We start from the raw sequence: 16,603 nt of genomic DNA on the forward strand, positions 1-16,603 counted from the left end.
TTATACTATGAAAACGAGAGAGAATGAATACAGGGGTCACTCTTCTGTTCTGCCTTATGAACTTTACGATAGACTTATTCGATTTTATTTGAAGTTTCATCCTCACAGGTTTAAAAACAGGCCCGTATCCATATTTGATGCTTACATCTTCTTCATATATGTTTGTTTTAGAGATAACTCATGGCAATTTGATACTATAAGCAAACAAGATGACTACAAAATCACTAGGTGTAAGTGAAACAGGTTAAAGAAAGCGTCACTTTATTTATAAAAAGTATTTACATGTCCACTTAAAAGTTATCCTCCTTTACAATATATACATACAGGTAATTAAATTGCACAAGCCTAAATATCACTTGGAGCAAAAAAATCTTCATGGTAAAAAAAACTCTTAGCCTATAATGCCAATAAATTGATATGGTGACTAGAAATAAATATTTAATAAACAATAAATGTAACATTATGAAATACAATCACTGTACACAGCAAGCATTTATGATATTACTGCAATTACCACTATGACAATGCCGTCTTAAACAAAACGCCTTAAACTATTCACTTCCTTTGCAAGAATTGTCAATGTCCTCATTGTTTGATAAGAAATAATCACATCTCATATTAATGAAAGTATAAAGGTATTATACCATAAAACAAATAAAATATTTCTGCAAATATTTACGGTACCTGGACCTAAAATTCAGCAGAACAAATATTATGCACATAAAATTTTTAAGTCAATCCGTACCTTGCAGCTAGACCTGGTTCAGTGATACATCATTAATTATGTGTAGCATTATTCCAAATACTCTCATTACTTTACAGTACAAACATTTTAAAACTAAGATGCGGTTATTACACATACAAGGTATTCTCTCACTCTTATAGCTTCATTCATTCTTCTTTCACAATCTCTCTGCCTTTTACTAAATTATCACAAAACCCTAATGAATTTCGTTTAACTGCAAATGCAGACAACCTATATAATGCTTATATACATGGTTTTATCAGCTGACTCATGGTTTAGTCTAATGAGATCTCTTATGGAATGAGATTTCCTTAAAATCTGACATTATCGGATGAAAAATGCAATAGCTTAGCTTTTCCAGAAATATGGTGTCATTTCATGCAGAAACTGAAATCTTGTTTCTTTTGTTTATACCTTAAGAGACAAACAAGTCTCTCAGGGCATACGACAAAACCTCCATGCAGTCTTTACTGCCTCTTTACATAGCATTCTGCAAATGCTGAAGACAGGAAAAGAACCATTTTGGCACAACAGGAAGCACTAGCACTATACTTAACAATCTCATCAACATCCATCATCATCCCTTAGCACGTCTATGCCTCATCAAAGGCCCCATGATCAGTTTTAGCGACGCGGCAGTCACATGAAAACTATTTATGTCTCTGTACGAAACCCATCAATTTCACGATTTCTGCTCAGCATCTGACACAAACTCTCTGATTTCACTACCTCAGGAGTGACCTGTCTTTCTCTCCTTCTTTGTATTATGAGCATGTTACTTGCAGCACAATGCCTGTGGACTCATCATAATGAGCTAGGTTCCACTTCAGACCATGGTGACATTGCGCACCCTTTTGTCAGAAGCAACAGAGAGCGAAGAGGAGTGAGGATCGAGCGACTGAGCATCGTACAAGTAAGGTTCGGGTGTGCTGTAAGGCTCTGGTGTATACAAGACCTTAGGCTTAGGTGGGATTGGGGGTGGGACTTTGGTGGACCTGAGGGAAGCGTCATAAGCAGGATACGGAGCATATGCGGGCGGTCCGTGGGATGATGGAAGCACGTCACAGGAGACAGACAAGAATGAATCGGATGGCTGTGAGCTCACGTAAGAATGAACCTCGGAAGGTGGTGGGTAGTTGTCACTAGGGTAGTCCTCTGGAGGAGGTGGGTATTCATCTGATGGAGTTGGGTAGCCTTCTGTTGGTGTTGGGAATCCTTCACTGGAGGCCTGATAATGGTCAGGATAGGCAACATACTGATATTGGTACTGGCTGTTCTCGTTGCATTCATTTCCTGGTGGGTAATCACCGTACATCTTCTTAGCTGGTGCACTCTGGTTAGAATTGTCAGAGTTAGTTGAGACACTGTTTCGCTTATTGTCAGAGTGGTTGCTGAGTAGCTGAGAGGCAGACCAGGACTCAACTGGACTTATGTAATCTTTCTTTAGGCTCTGTTGAGAGTCCTTGTTGTCAGAGAAATCAGTACTCTTGGGTGAAATTGTGACTGTAACGCTGTACGAATCTTGAGGCTCACATGATTTCTTGGCAGCAGCTGCCTTACGATGACGATGATGGACAGCTTTGCAGTAACAGAGGATAAGACTTACCACTACTATAATCCCTCCGAGGCAACCGAGCAAAACAGCCAGCTGGCGTGTGTCAAGGGCAGCTAGAACAGGGGCTGCAGTGTCCTCCTTGGAAGCAGAATTATTTGGTGTGGAAATGGGGACTACAGAAGATGAGGGATAACTAGTTGTGGTTGGAGGTGATGGCACATAAACTGTAACAATATTACTAAGTGGAGATTCATTTCCAGCCTGATCTACAGCATATAAAGCCAGATAATTCATGGTATCATAAACATTCCAGTTGATCGTATGCTCCTGTTGAGTCTGAGACTCAAGTGGCACTGGCCAACCTTCAAGAGTTGTACCAAGACCCTCTTTTAGATCCTGCTGACTGCGAGAAATCATCACAACATAATGATCGGCACTGCCAAAATCTGCATCACCTCCGGGAGCGGTCCAAGTGAAGTGAACTTTGGAGGTGGAACTGGATTCTAAAGTAGCACGGAAATCCATGATGCGAGATGGTGGAAGGATGTCTTGTACAGGAGGCGTTCCAACGATACTGACGGTGCCGATCCTTGCATGACGGGAAAATGTAAAACCATCTAGTGTACCTTTCACCTGAACAGTTATGCTATACTTTGCTGATCTTAGGCTGGGGACAAATCGAGAATACACGCCATCACCTTGAATCATATCAGGACCTAGAACAGAAAAATTCCTTTAGTACAAAAGTCAGAGAAATTGATCAATGATGTATCTTTTATTCTGAAGTTTGAACATACTAATTAAAATAATTTACAGTGTATGGATGACAACTGAAAATTGTACACAAACTATAACAACACTACTTTACTGTATTCTTCCAGTCTAATGCTTATAATGTACATTACTGTCTTTATACTAACCTGTCAATCCATTATCCAGCAACTCAACTTCCACTGGAGGATACTGACTTCCATTGTTGTAATTGCCAAGTCTTGAAAATGTGGCGATTACTTGAGCGTTTCCGATACTCGTTGAACCAGCCATCAGTTCTGTGTACAAAGCAAATGGCATTGTGGTGTCCGATGCATTGACTACTCCTGATGGATGGTTAGTCCAGGCACGCAGATCTACACTCGATGCCTGGGCGTGAGACCGAGGTCTGGAAGTCACTTGGACGTAAAGTGCTTGGTGTGAATCGGCGTGATTTTCCACTTTGTAATGCCAGAGGCCTGAGGTGACCTGGGCTTCCATCAACCGTATGGTAATCATGTTGATGTTTGCATCTTCTTTTGCATATTTGCTGTATCAATGACTTGCCCATGAGGACTAACTAAGTGGACCAAATTACCAACGTGGGTCATGTCATAGTAAAAAATGGCAAAGACAGTATCGGAGCCCAGAGACGGATCCATCAAGAAACTACCCTCTGAGAATGGCACTCTGCCACCGGGATGCTCAGCTGAATGGACTTTGATAGGGAGGACAGAATGACCAAGTGCGATACTCAAGGTGTGATAAAAAGCATCGAGGAGGTTGTAGTACATTCGCAGCTTTGAATCGGCCCCAATGCCCTCATCCGGGACTATGAATGTGTCACCGCCAGTGTGAGCTGCCAATTTTTCCAGACCTTCAGCTGGCTTGGGATATTTCTCAGTCTGTGGGTAAATGATGGAGTGTAAGGAAACGTGAGCATTGTCGAGTACCTCCACCGCCTCCTGGTATTCCATCTCGCTCAAAATACCGTTCCCAGCTGTGACCAAGACGATGTGCCCTCCTAGGCCGTCTTCGCGAAGTAAGTTGAGAGACTCTCGGAGGCCGCAGATGATGCATCGCTTGTGCTGGCCTTCCCGAGAAGGCTTTCTGGGCAAGGATGAGCCAACCTTCTCGCGAACGGCGCCGTCAGTGAGCATCGTTAAGGGATACTTGGTGGCAGCAATTGAATCGAAGACTACTAGACCGATACTGTGGCCATCGGGTACATCGTACGTCACAAATTTCTTCAGAGCTTTTCGCATGAAATCCCAACGTTTCTGAAAAATAAAGGGAAATGGTCAAATGTATGGTCATACGTGCAAATGGAAATTTAAAATACACTTAGCCAGAAGCTACATTATACACAAATCATTAAATTGTCATCATCATAAACCATATTATGAGAGCAAAAATAAGTCTTTTTCAGTTACAGAAAAGCTATTTGATTAGAGCAAATACACACGGTACAAAAAATAGTTAAATGGGTTTGAAGACTTGAAAATCATCTACTGTACGTAGACAACAAAAACAATGCAAAGAACGAACAATTATTACCTGCACATTCATGACGTTGGTATCTTCAATGAGCAGTATGATTCTTGGTTTCTGAGGTTGAATGTACTGGAAGAAGACTTCGCCCTCTTTCAGTTCGGCTTCGCTATTTCTAAAGAAATACAAACAAAAAAGCCAATTAATTATCGTATAATTAATGCAAGTACATAGGAAGTTAAGTAAAAATAAATGTTACGGTACCTTAAAGAATGGTAACACTGATTGAGAGAGAGAGAGAGAGAGAGAGAGAGAGAGAGAGAGAGAGAGAGAGAGAGCGCGCAACATAAATCCTTAACCAGTTCGATAACATGACCCTTGACGAAACTATCAACACATAAATATAGAGCAACACGGACATATTTTGTGATGCCACACGCACCAACGTTTAACCTCGATAACAATCATTTCCACGATAAATGTTCCCTCCTAAGCTGCTAAGGCCCAGTGCATCTTCGAAAGCTGTAATCAGAGGGCCTAAAATGCCAAGGCCTGCCCCAAACACAGGGTAAAACCCCTACATTGTAATAGCAGTTCATCAAGTTGGGGTCTACTATTTGGAATACCGAAAGAAAAAAAATGGATCACCTTTTCGAGCTAACTCTTCTGCATTTCATAAACAAGTCTGTTAATCATCCTGAAAGCCATTTAATTACAGTTCACTGACCTGAAATTTATTACTGGGTGTTTACTGCAGTAAAAAAAGAAAAGGAAAAAAAAAAATCTGTATTACTTTTCAGCCCAAACTCATCACAGATCTGTCCATCTGTCTGGTCTTTTCCCAACAATCACCCACTCTCTTCCTCAATTTTTTTCCCCCACTGGCCACACCATCTGGCTTTCACGTAATTAACTTGGTCATAAAGATCGAGTAGTTAATTAGTTTACGAGTGTTATTAACTTCGGACTTCTATGTGTAACAGCCCACAAATATCCAGCGCAAATATTCCGTCGGCAGGCCTACGCGATTAGGGTTTTAGAAAGGCCTTCATTACTCCCTAACTTAATTGCAGTTTTCATATTTGTTTTGGTCAGCAGACCGGAGGTGATTGGGCCGAACAGAACCTGCACTGAGGTTTCCTTTCTTCTTCTTCCTCTAAGCAAAATATTCATTTGGTTTCTCCGCGACATATTTATGGGGGTGCGTACAAGACTGGGTTAGTAATGCATACTTAAGCACAAACGGAAAAGTGAATGTGCTGCAGAGAGAGAGAGACAGAGAGAGAGAGAGAGAGAGAGAGAGAGAGAGAGAGAGAGAGAGAGAGAGAGAGAGAGAGAGAGAGAGAGAGAGAGAGTAAGCATTCATGGCAAGTGTCCTTTCAAAAGATCCTGAACATCATTATAAAGAAATACCAGTCAAGCATCAAAGAATTATGATCCCTTAGATTGAGAAAGTCAAATATTACGTTCCTCAAACAACGAAAGAAAAGAAATAGAAAAGATCGTATTCCGTGACCATATCTACACAGGGATCAGATTCTAATTCAAGAGTACCTTCGATAGAGAAAGGGGATAAGTGAATCATTACGTTATATGTCATTCTTCTAATCACAAACGGCATAACGAACTGAAGAAAATGACGTAATGTCTACACGGAAGACATTCCATCCAATACACACTCCAAAGCAACGTGCAATTATACTTCAATTACGAAGATTTGTCCCCATTGTATTTATGGGCCACAATCTATGCCAAGAGTCTCGCTGCTGCAACAAACAATAATCCAAAGGCATGTAGTTGCCAGGCTAATTACACTATGATAATTACGGATAATTACAAACCAGAAGGTGTCCAAAAGCTGCAGGGAAGATTGGGAAGAAAGGTTTCAATAGAAACTTAATTGAATCTATGTACAGTGCCTCGACTGCAGTCCAAGGCTGAACTCTGCAGTTTAGTGAGAGAGAGAGAGAGAGAGAATATTGCTTTCCTCTAAATAACTGTTATTAAAATCGTCTGATTAGCGCTAAGGGTTAGCATCAGAAAAAGTGGGTGGGGGGTGGGAGGGATTTTCCTTGTCATGCATAAAAAGATCATTGACATGAATATGAATATAAAAATAAACCGCTTGACAACATTGTTCCATTAGTAAGAAAAAACCACGACATATTTCATGTTCTGTCATCCAGAGGAGCTAAGCAAAGACTGGCTATGGAATAAGTCAAAAGTAATATGAATAAAACGAAATGACGATGAATTCTGGATACTACAATGGAAATCTGGCTTTCAGCATTGGCTGAACTAAAACGGGGGTATAAGAGATTACAAATGATAAAAAGCTAAAATTTACATTATGACTTCTGCCAACATTTTTGCGTAGCCCTTCGTCGAAAGAATACGAACGTATGTCAGCCAGAGAATGTTGAAAACTGTTCAATTCAAAGGAAACAGCAGATAAATGAGAAAACGCTTAAAAAAAAAAGAAAAAAAAAAGGAGGGAGCTCAAATTCTAAATATTAATAAGAACGAATGGCTCCACTAAAATTTATGGTAAAAACATTTCCTGGTACAGTACCATTTCATATGAATTAGATGAGAAGAAACAAAATTAACAACGATAACTGCTAAATGAACCCCATTACCATTTCCTGCTACCAAAGAGTTACATTTCAGCCCAAGGAAACGAACGTAAGGAGGTGTCTGTGTGTGTGCGTGTGTGTGTGTGTGTGTGTGTGTGTGTGTGTGTGTTGGAAATGGGGAGAGGGAGGGTGGGGGGAAGCGGGAGTCTTTGGAAAGGGGCTGAGCAAATCCTTCAAGATCAATTTCCGAAATGTGCAACAGCGACCATGTCCTTAATTACCAATTAATTGGCCGAACTCGAAACGCTATTTCTGTTTCAGGTGAGTCATGGAACGAATCTGGAATGGTTCCCATCATGCGGTACACGAAAGCTCTTCTAAGTTTAATTGAAAGTTGCTTGTTCAATTAGAAGGTTTTATCTTAATACGAGCCTGGTTTGAGGGAACTAATTGAAGAGATGCATTTTTTCTAGCAAATTTTTTTAATGGAATGATAGGATATTTCAAGAGAACAATAAAAAAGCAAAAGGATTTATTTCAAACGGAACTCTCTCTCTCTCTAGCGCAATGCAATATATATATATATATATATATATATATATATATATATATATATGTATATATATATATATATATATATATGTGTGTGTGTGTGTGTGTGTGTGTGTGTATGTGCTGCGAGAGAGAGTGTTATGTTTGACATAAGTCCTCGTACTTTTCTACTCACAAATATTAAACCACAAAATACCGTTTCCTGCCCCTCCCCCCCAAACCCTCACACCATATTAAACCACAAAATACATCCTCCTGCCCCTCCCCTCCCCAAAACCCTCCCCACCATCGAATTCACTCGAGTAGCTCCACCTTAAATCAAAGTTACACAGACAGTAAGAAATTGCAGTTAAAATATCGCTTGCTGCTTAAGAAATCGAAGATGCTCCGATTAGTGGAGTCATGTCTAATACAGTACAACTGCACGCTAATATATTGAGAGAGAGAGGAGAGAGAGAGAAGAGAGAGAGAGAGAGAGAGAGAGAGAGAGAGAGAGAGAGAGAGAGAGAGAGAGAGAGAATATCACTATATCACTCTGGAGAGACTATGAATCTATTTTACTCCGTCAAATAATTATCGACGAAGCTGTGATAAAAAAAAGAGAATCACGTCTAATAAAGTTGAACTACACGCAAATTCATTAAGAGAGAGAGAGAGAGAGAGAGAGATGAGAGAGAGAGAGAGAGCGAGAGAGAGAGAGAGAGAGAGAGAGAGAGAGAGAGAGAGAGAAATTAGTCCACATCAATCTCTGGGCATAATGATTACCTGTTGCTCTGGAAATCGGCCGAGGCTCTGATGACTTCCCAGACAGACTTTCCGTCACAAAGGAGGTTGTGAAGAGTCGGTGCCTCTTGGACGTGGCTTCCCTCGTCGCAGAGTTCCGTCACCTGTAGTAAATAATAATAATAATAATAATAATAATAATAATAATAATAATAATAATAATAATAATAATAATAATAATAATAATAATAAATAAAAATTTTTTTTGAAAAAGTTTAAGATAAATAAGAAAAATTTAGGGCAAAAAAATTAAGATAAAAATTTAAAATATATGAAACAATAAAAATAAAAAATAAATAAACTTTTTTGAAAAAGGTTTCAGATAAGAAAAATTTAGGGCAAATAATTAAGATAAGAATGTAATATAGCAAAAACAATTTAAGATAAAAAATCGAGATAAAAATAATTAATACAGCTAAACAAATCTGAAAGATAAAAAAATTTAAGATAATCAAATTTAAGATAATGAAAAAGTTTCAAGATAAAAAACTTAAGCTAGCAAAAATTTCAAGATAGCCAAACAAAGTAAATACAACAAGTAAATAAAGGAAAGCCGCATTCAAAACACAAATTATAAAAAACAAATTGATATTAGAAAAATAAGATTGATGATTACGATAGCTATGGGGCACCCCTCCCCCGTAGTGTTCTCAATCTGAGAGGTTATTGTTTTAAAGGTCGTGTCCTCCTCCGACGATGAACGGGATATTGATATTTTTAATGTTATTTTTTTTTATTATTTTTTTATAATGGCGTTTAATTTCATTTGCCATGTACTTAATTTATTTTTCAGTAGCTTTTCCCTATTGATATGGGTCACTGCCGAAGTCATCATGAAGGAAGAAATGTGGTTTTAAAAAAAATTTAGCCGAGATTGTATTAAAACTGAAAATTAAAGCAGAGAAACAATTTCTGTAGTAAAACTAAATAAAAAAAATATTGCATCAGTCTAAAATATATCGAAGTGGACCACTTTAATAGCGTAGAAAACGATAAATTTCGGACGAACCTGAAATACCTCTCTCGAAAATACAATACATATTTTCTGGAACATGATATACATCGGCATTTCAAAGAGGTAGAAAATGTTATCGTTTGAATCTCTCTTTCTCTCACTCTTTCGAACAGACAGACAGACACACACACACACGCACGCACGCACACACAAGGAAGCCCCTTTCATCACAGCAAAGGAGCCTCATCTGTTTTAACAATATCGCAAAACCCATAACATTTAAAGTGCAACTTTTCCCATTTACATTTCAGATACAGTTTTGAGAGAGAGAGAGAGAGAGAGAGAGAGAGAGAGAGAGAGAGAGAGAGAGGGTGATTGATTTTAACGGCGATGTTTTCAACATATTAGCAAAAGCCACTGGCGGCCTAATTTCTAAATATTAAATAGTTTCCTTTTCAACACTTGAGAGAGAGAGAGAGAGAGAGAGAGAGAGAGAGAGAGAGAGCCTCCTCCGCCATCGCGCATCCCAGAGATGAAAATGTGATATGACAGTAATTGTAGTAATATCGGGGTTAGCGTAGTCGGTATGATAAATGACCGTGGGTAACCACGAACCTCCGGGCGATCTTCACTACATTTCTCAGGCTGTGAGAGAGAATGGGCAGGTAGGTGGTGGTGGTGGGAGCAGATGGGGGGAGGTGCATGTATCCTGAGGATGAGGGAGGAACAGGTAAGAGTGGCGCGGTATTGAAACAGAAAGGGTGATAAAGAGAGAAAAGGGAAGCTGATAAAACCAGGAAACGAGAGAGGGAGAGAGAGAGAGAGAGAGATTCTCCTTCAATACAAAAAGGGAAGTAATTTCACTCAATGGAAGCAGAGAGAGAGAGAGAGAGAGAGAGAGAGAGAGAGAGAGATTTCTCTTCAATACAAAAGGAAGTAATTTCACTCAATGGAAGCAGAGAGAGAGAGAGAGAGAGAGAGAGAGAGAGAGAATAACAAACATGAATGAGAGAAACAGAAGGAGAATCTCCCGCAATACAAAAAAAGGCAAGTAATTTCATTCAACGGAAGCAAATAAAATGAGAGAGAGAGAGAGAGAGAGAGAGAGAGAGAGAGAGAGAGTAACATTAATGAGATACAGAAAGAGAGATCCCCATGCAATACAAAAAAGGCAAGTCATTCCATTCACTGGAATTAAGTAAAATAAGAGAGAAAGAGAGCAAGAGATTCTCTGGAAGCTGCGGTTACTGTGGTTAAGGCATTGTGGTTATAGTTAGGAACCATCTTTGAGGGTGAAAGAATTCTGTCCGTGGAAGTTTCTCCTAGGATTCTCTCTCTCTCTCTCTCTCTCTCCTTGAAAATATAAATAAAAAATTCTAGCCATCTGAATCATACAACGGGTAAATTTAAACATTATTTGTCCAGTGACGTCCACCGCATTGTACCAATATTCACACATGAAATATAAATTAATATAAACAAAAACTTTAAAATACAGATTCCAACTTAACACTGAAGTAGACAGAAGTAAACACGACGGCATAAAACAAATCCAAACATGGAAAACGCTTAAACACACACGATTCTTTGCAGCTCACTAGATTGAAGGACGAAAAACACGACCAGGTGATTTCGATGGTCTGAGAATAGTGATCCAGAAACGACGGCCGGCAATCAGTGGACAATTTCTCCGTGTCCGACATAAACTCCTATTTCACCGGTCCCTTATTTATTACAGAACCGAGGGAAGTTAATCATTCTCTCTCTCTCTCTCTCTCTCTCTCTCTCTCTCTCTCTCTCTCTCTCATATGTACCAGTAAATGAGAACTCAGGAGATTTACAGTAATCAAATTTTACCACTGCCTAATGGGTAGTGGTTGGAGCTTTAAATACCACAAAAAATATACATGGACAAATAAAATGAGCTTAAAATTGCTAGTGGGGACTTTATATGGTATTAACGGGTAATCACGAGAGGACTTGAATTACGCAGCATTTAAAATGCAGTTTGAGAGCACGATCAGAAAGGTGAGAGAATCAAACCCTCAACTCACCGTCGGCAACTCGGGAAACGCCATGAAAGACTTCGTCAGCCCCTGCTTTTCTTTCGGCTCGAATTCCGAAGGGCAGGAGAGGTCTCTGCTCCCGCAAGAGGAATCTCCCTCCAGAGGGACGTTGGCGCAGGTGGTCGGCTTCCATTCACCGTCCGAGGATCTGTAGTAGCTGGGACTTCGAGGGTCATTCACGTGGCCGGTTTCTTCGAAGACGCCGTATCGATACTTCAGCCATTCGTAGGCCAGGAGTCGTCCTGAAAGCGAAACACAACATTTTTAGCTTTTGGGATGAGGTGATGAACTGTGAATAGTAAATCTATGAACATAATAAACATCTCGTAGATACATATATAAATCAAATTACAACAGATGTTAACAATGCAAAATATTAACACGTTTTAGGCTGATAATTGCCTATGTATAGATCAATGTCTAAAATTTATAAATGCAATGAAAAAAAAGTTATGAAAACGGTCGTGATTCTGAATAAATAATAAAAACAGCTTCACCACATCAAAAGAAATCGGAGGTAAAAATTATGTTGAAATCATTTTTCATCACTGATATACATTTATATATATAAATAAGCATGCGTCAGTTCAATTCTTCCTTCTTGAGACTTTTATTCCCGACGTCCTAAAATATTATTCATTTTCTCAGAGTAACAAAGAGGACATTCTGATCTGCAAAAAAAAAAAAAAAAAAAAAAAAAAAGTAGCATCGACTAAACGCTGCTTTCACACGGAGATGGAAGCGATGTACGCTCTCACAAAAAAAAAAAAAAAAAAAACGACGACCTGGGGTAACCAGAAATAAAATGTAGACGAAACAAGACATGCAAGAAGAGAGAGAGAGAGAGAGAGAGAGAGAGAGAGAGAGAGAGAGAGAGAGAGAGAGAGAGAGAGAATCATTACACCTTCCAGACTTTTCAGACACCAGCAGAAGCTCACGACAAAGACCCCAGGAACCAGGAGATAAGCAACGTCGATAACAGGTAACCTGTCCGGTAACACGAACAAGGAAATCATGACCCCCGAGGCATCTATCATACCCCAGGTGAGATGAAGAAATTGTCACATGCACATGCACATACACACACACACACACACACACGGGCATTACACACAGGCATTACGAGTGTACGAGTAACTCGTACACTTAATTGTGAACTGGACAAATATCACACGGGTTTCGAGAACCCGCCGAGGCTGTTGTTGTTGGGTCAGTGGGCACTTGTAAGCCCCACCCCTGTTATTAAGCAATAGCCCTGGGCCCCGAAATTCCAGCGACTCTGCCCTCGAGGCGTACCATGCCCAAGAAATTCCATTTTTTATATTGAGTCTCCCATTTATCTAAGTATAGCTTTGGTTGTTTTTAATAGACTTGGTCGAGGAACTCGTGAGTACCCTTTCCAAGAGGAGCTAATTCTCCGCAACACATTTCGGGGGTTATTTCCTGACGAGGAGATGATGGTCAGTGGATGCAATGAAAACAGGGGCTGTTTATACCATCTGGAACTCCAGAAGTTCAGAAGTTCAAGCAAAAGTGCAATTACATTACTACCCTTGTACTATTCTCCTTGCATTTTAATTCATTTTTATTCATTTGTTAATTTTTTTCTCTCTTCCAATAAGTGGGGTCTCTTTCTGTATTTCCCTTTACCTCGTTTTACTTCTTCCTATGAACACCATATTCTTTGGAAGCTTGAATTTCTAGTCAATGGCCCCTGTGGCCTTGTTCTATATAAATAGGTTTGATCTTATTCTTCTCCTTCTTCTTCTTCTAATAATAATTAATAATATAATAATAATAATAATAATAATAATAATAATAATAATAATGAACGTGGAAAAGCGAAGTGATTGAAAACATGTTAGAGCATTATTTTGATTAAAGCATCAGCGAATATGATTATGCGTTTTTGCATTGGACTTGAATTCATATACGGGAATAATACTGGTTGGTATGAACTGGCTGTCAAGGAACTTGGCGACAATTTATGATCGTTTTAACAAATCGGAATAACAATGTTTCCCTGTTTCATGCGAAAGTGATCATGTGTCGAAATATCATATTTCATATACGTGGCAAATCCAACCCTTCCTTTTTTAATAACCCTTAATTTTCCGACGCCAGAGCACTCAAATAATCAATCAGTCAACCGATCTTTCAAAATAAAAATGTCAATATTTGAAGTTTTCAAGATCCCCGGGCGTCTAATTTCCGATTTATTTTTCAAGTAGCAGAAATGTGATAAGGCTAGATCGGCTGAGAGAGAGAGAGAGAGAGAGAGAGAGAGAGAGAGAGAGAGAGAGAGAGAAAATGGAACTCACTCTGAAATAAGTATGAAACTTAGAATCAAGGATAAAGTGACAGAAAAAAAGGTAAAAATAACTATATTTAATAATAATAATAAAAAAAATCACGAAACTCCACAACGTAATGAAAAAAAAATCCTTGTTTCCTCTGAATGTCATTAATTTTTTTCCATTTTTCATTTCATTTTCTATTACTTCTCAATTTCCAACCGTCTGAGATCACCAGAATCCCGAGTCTCTCTAAACCCTGGGCACTAGAACTGCGTATCACGATCTAATTAGAATCAAATAACTTCAGGGCAAGCAATACCCGAGCTCTAATCGGGAGCTTTTCTTTTTTTTCCCTCCACTTACTCGTGATTTTCTTACTTGAGGAATCCCGTCTTTCGTCCGCTCTCTTACTACCGAAGGTTCGCGAGGGAAAAAAATTTCGTGGGTAATTATAATAACCGAGTTAATAACAGTAATGCTAGTCTTGAGAGCGGTAATAATTAATATTTCCTTTCCCTCTCTCTCTCTCTCTCTCTCATACACACACACACACACACACACACACACACATATATATATATATATATATATATATATATATATATATATATATATATATATATATTACGTATTTTTGAAATAGAGCTGAAGGAGTTCGATACAAAAAACGAATTTCCAAAAATGCCTTCTTTCTATTTCCGGTATATGTATAAAAAAAAAGAGTAATGAAAGGAAAAGTTCAGCTAATCAAAACAACAACGGGAGGAGGAAAGTGTGAAACCAAGTGTTGGCCAAGCACTTTTGTTTAACTCGATGCGAGAGAGAGAGAGAGAGAGAGAGAGAGAGAGAGAGAGAGAGAGAGAGAGAGAGAATAAAGGTGCTCTGCCATAAAGATGGGATTTAAAAGCCCACCCAGAGTCGTCATCATCGGCATCATCATGAACCAACCGAACGAACGAACGGCAACAGGAAGAGAAAACGATCGAAAATCAAAACGCGAGATGGAGGAGACCCGTAATGAACGGCGCGGCCGACGTTCACCTCTTTTGATAAACGGTTTCGATTCTCTGACCCAGATGACATTAAGGTCGCTAATGTCTATCATTTCGTAAGGGATGTTCAGCCCTATGCTATGGGTGCGTTCAAACGAGTCTACAACTGTTTACGGGACGGCGCTGGGAGAAAACGATGGCTTCGGGGTGGATGGGATGCGGGAGGGGGGAGGGGGGAGGTCTGGCTCCGTGTCTTACTGTAATTAAATTTTTCGGTGGGGGAGAGGAGTCTCGGGAGGGGCGTGGTGCGTCTGGAGGTGGAAGAGTAGTAGGAGGTGGAAGAGTAGGGGGTAGAGGAGACAGTTGCAGAGTTGATAGCAGAAACTGGAACAAAGGAAAAGAGTTGAAAGTTGCAGAAGGGAGTGGATGTTATCAACTGAAAACAATGGCATATTTGTACCGATTCATTTTTTACAGTTTTTTATTGACTAATTAATGCCAGAGGTAGATAAGAAAGTTGCCAATATAATGATATTCATTTGAAGAGAGATTTGCAGCAGGATATGGGACATAAAATGAAGGAGGGAGCCACCATGTAATACAGGTGCTCTTGATGCTGCTGATCTCTCGCTCACTCTCTCTCTCTCTCTCTCTCTCCTGATATCAAACATCAAATCTATCAACTGCCAGTGGCGGACACATACCCCTTTTACAGTGCCCCCTGATGACAGTATCATACAATCGCTGACACCATCGACAGCACCAGTGGAAGGATGGCGATTAGGACGAGAGGCAGGAGGGAGTCCTTGGGTGTCCTTCTGACTTTGCACTTTGGAAGTTAATAGGGGTTTTAATTGGCTGATAGGCCAAGGATGTAATTAGCTTCGTAATGGTGTGTACGTGGAGATTGAGATGGGAGATATTTCATACTCTGGGACGATGGAGAAAATAATAATATTAATAATAATCCAGGAGAAAAAGAACCCTGAAAAGTAGTTTTGAAGATGTACTGATATAAATACTCTCCTTTTTTTTTACTGTGATCGTTCGTGATGATGCTACGAATAATAAAAATAAATGTATAAGAACTCCATACTTTCTCTTATTTGCAAAGAATCAATGCAGCAGTACCGACAAACTTTATAAACTGATACAAGCTGAAAGATATTCCTCCGTTCTAAGTCCCACTCACCATCTAACAACCTGCCCCTGATGCACAACCCTGCATAGAATATGTACAATTAACGAACTTGTAAAAAACGAAAAATGTTTTCACTTGAAAAACTTGATTTCGCGCCTTACTTCGGTATGCCAGTTCAATTCAGCTCCATCCAGCGCCTGGAAACAGTTTGTTTTGATCTTTTGGGAACCAGGATCATTACTCCATTCTTTACAAAGTTCAAAATATTTTGCTAATTACGAAAATGATGGAATCCTAAAGCAAAATTATACCTCATACATTTTGATAAAAAGTAGTATTCTCTCTCTCTCTCTCTCTCTCTCTCTCTCTCTCTCTCTCTCTCTCTCTCTCTCTGGTGATGTTATATATATATATCATCACCTAACATCGCAGGTGCCGAAAGAATGATAGGGGTGGGGGGAGAGGAGGAGGAGGCGAAAAAAAGTGTAAAAGATCTAGAAGCCGTCGGTCCATGTACGAGCGCGCGAAGGGCCGGGCGAGGGGCGTTTCCCCCCTGAAGGCCTTCGAGAGGCCCTAAGGAAACTCGTGCTGGAGCGGGAATATCTGTCGCTCCTGGAATCTGGATCGTGCTCTTGTTTGGTCAGGAGCACGGGATCCTCAGGGAATCCTGAGGAAAAGGAGGTTTTCCGAGATTTTATTA

General features: G+C 39.6%; 1 protein-coding gene across 1 annotated transcript in view; it reads right to left on the bottom strand.

Annotated features, from left to right (window-relative positions):
• Nucleotides 1-244: 244 nt before the first annotated feature.
• Nucleotides 245-16,603, bottom strand: part of LOC135201784 (calcium-activated chloride channel regulator 1-like) — a 78,303-nt gene continuing 61,944 nt past the window's right edge. The window contains 6 exon segments of the mRNA XM_064231035.1: nucleotides 245-3,016; nucleotides 3,221-3,592; nucleotides 3,595-4,330; nucleotides 4,608-4,716; nucleotides 8,435-8,556; nucleotides 11,462-11,715. Of these exon segments, the coding sequence (XP_064087105.1) occupies nucleotides 1,572-3,016; nucleotides 3,221-3,592; nucleotides 3,595-4,330; nucleotides 4,608-4,716; nucleotides 8,435-8,556; nucleotides 11,462-11,715 (3,038 nt within the window). The 3' untranslated portion in view covers nucleotides 245-1,571.

This window comes from Macrobrachium nipponense, chromosome 28 (genome assembly GCF_015104395.2).
Source record: "Macrobrachium nipponense isolate FS-2020 chromosome 28, ASM1510439v2, whole genome shotgun sequence".
Classification (NCBI taxonomy): Eukaryota; Metazoa; Arthropoda; class Malacostraca; order Decapoda; family Palaemonidae; genus Macrobrachium; species Macrobrachium nipponense.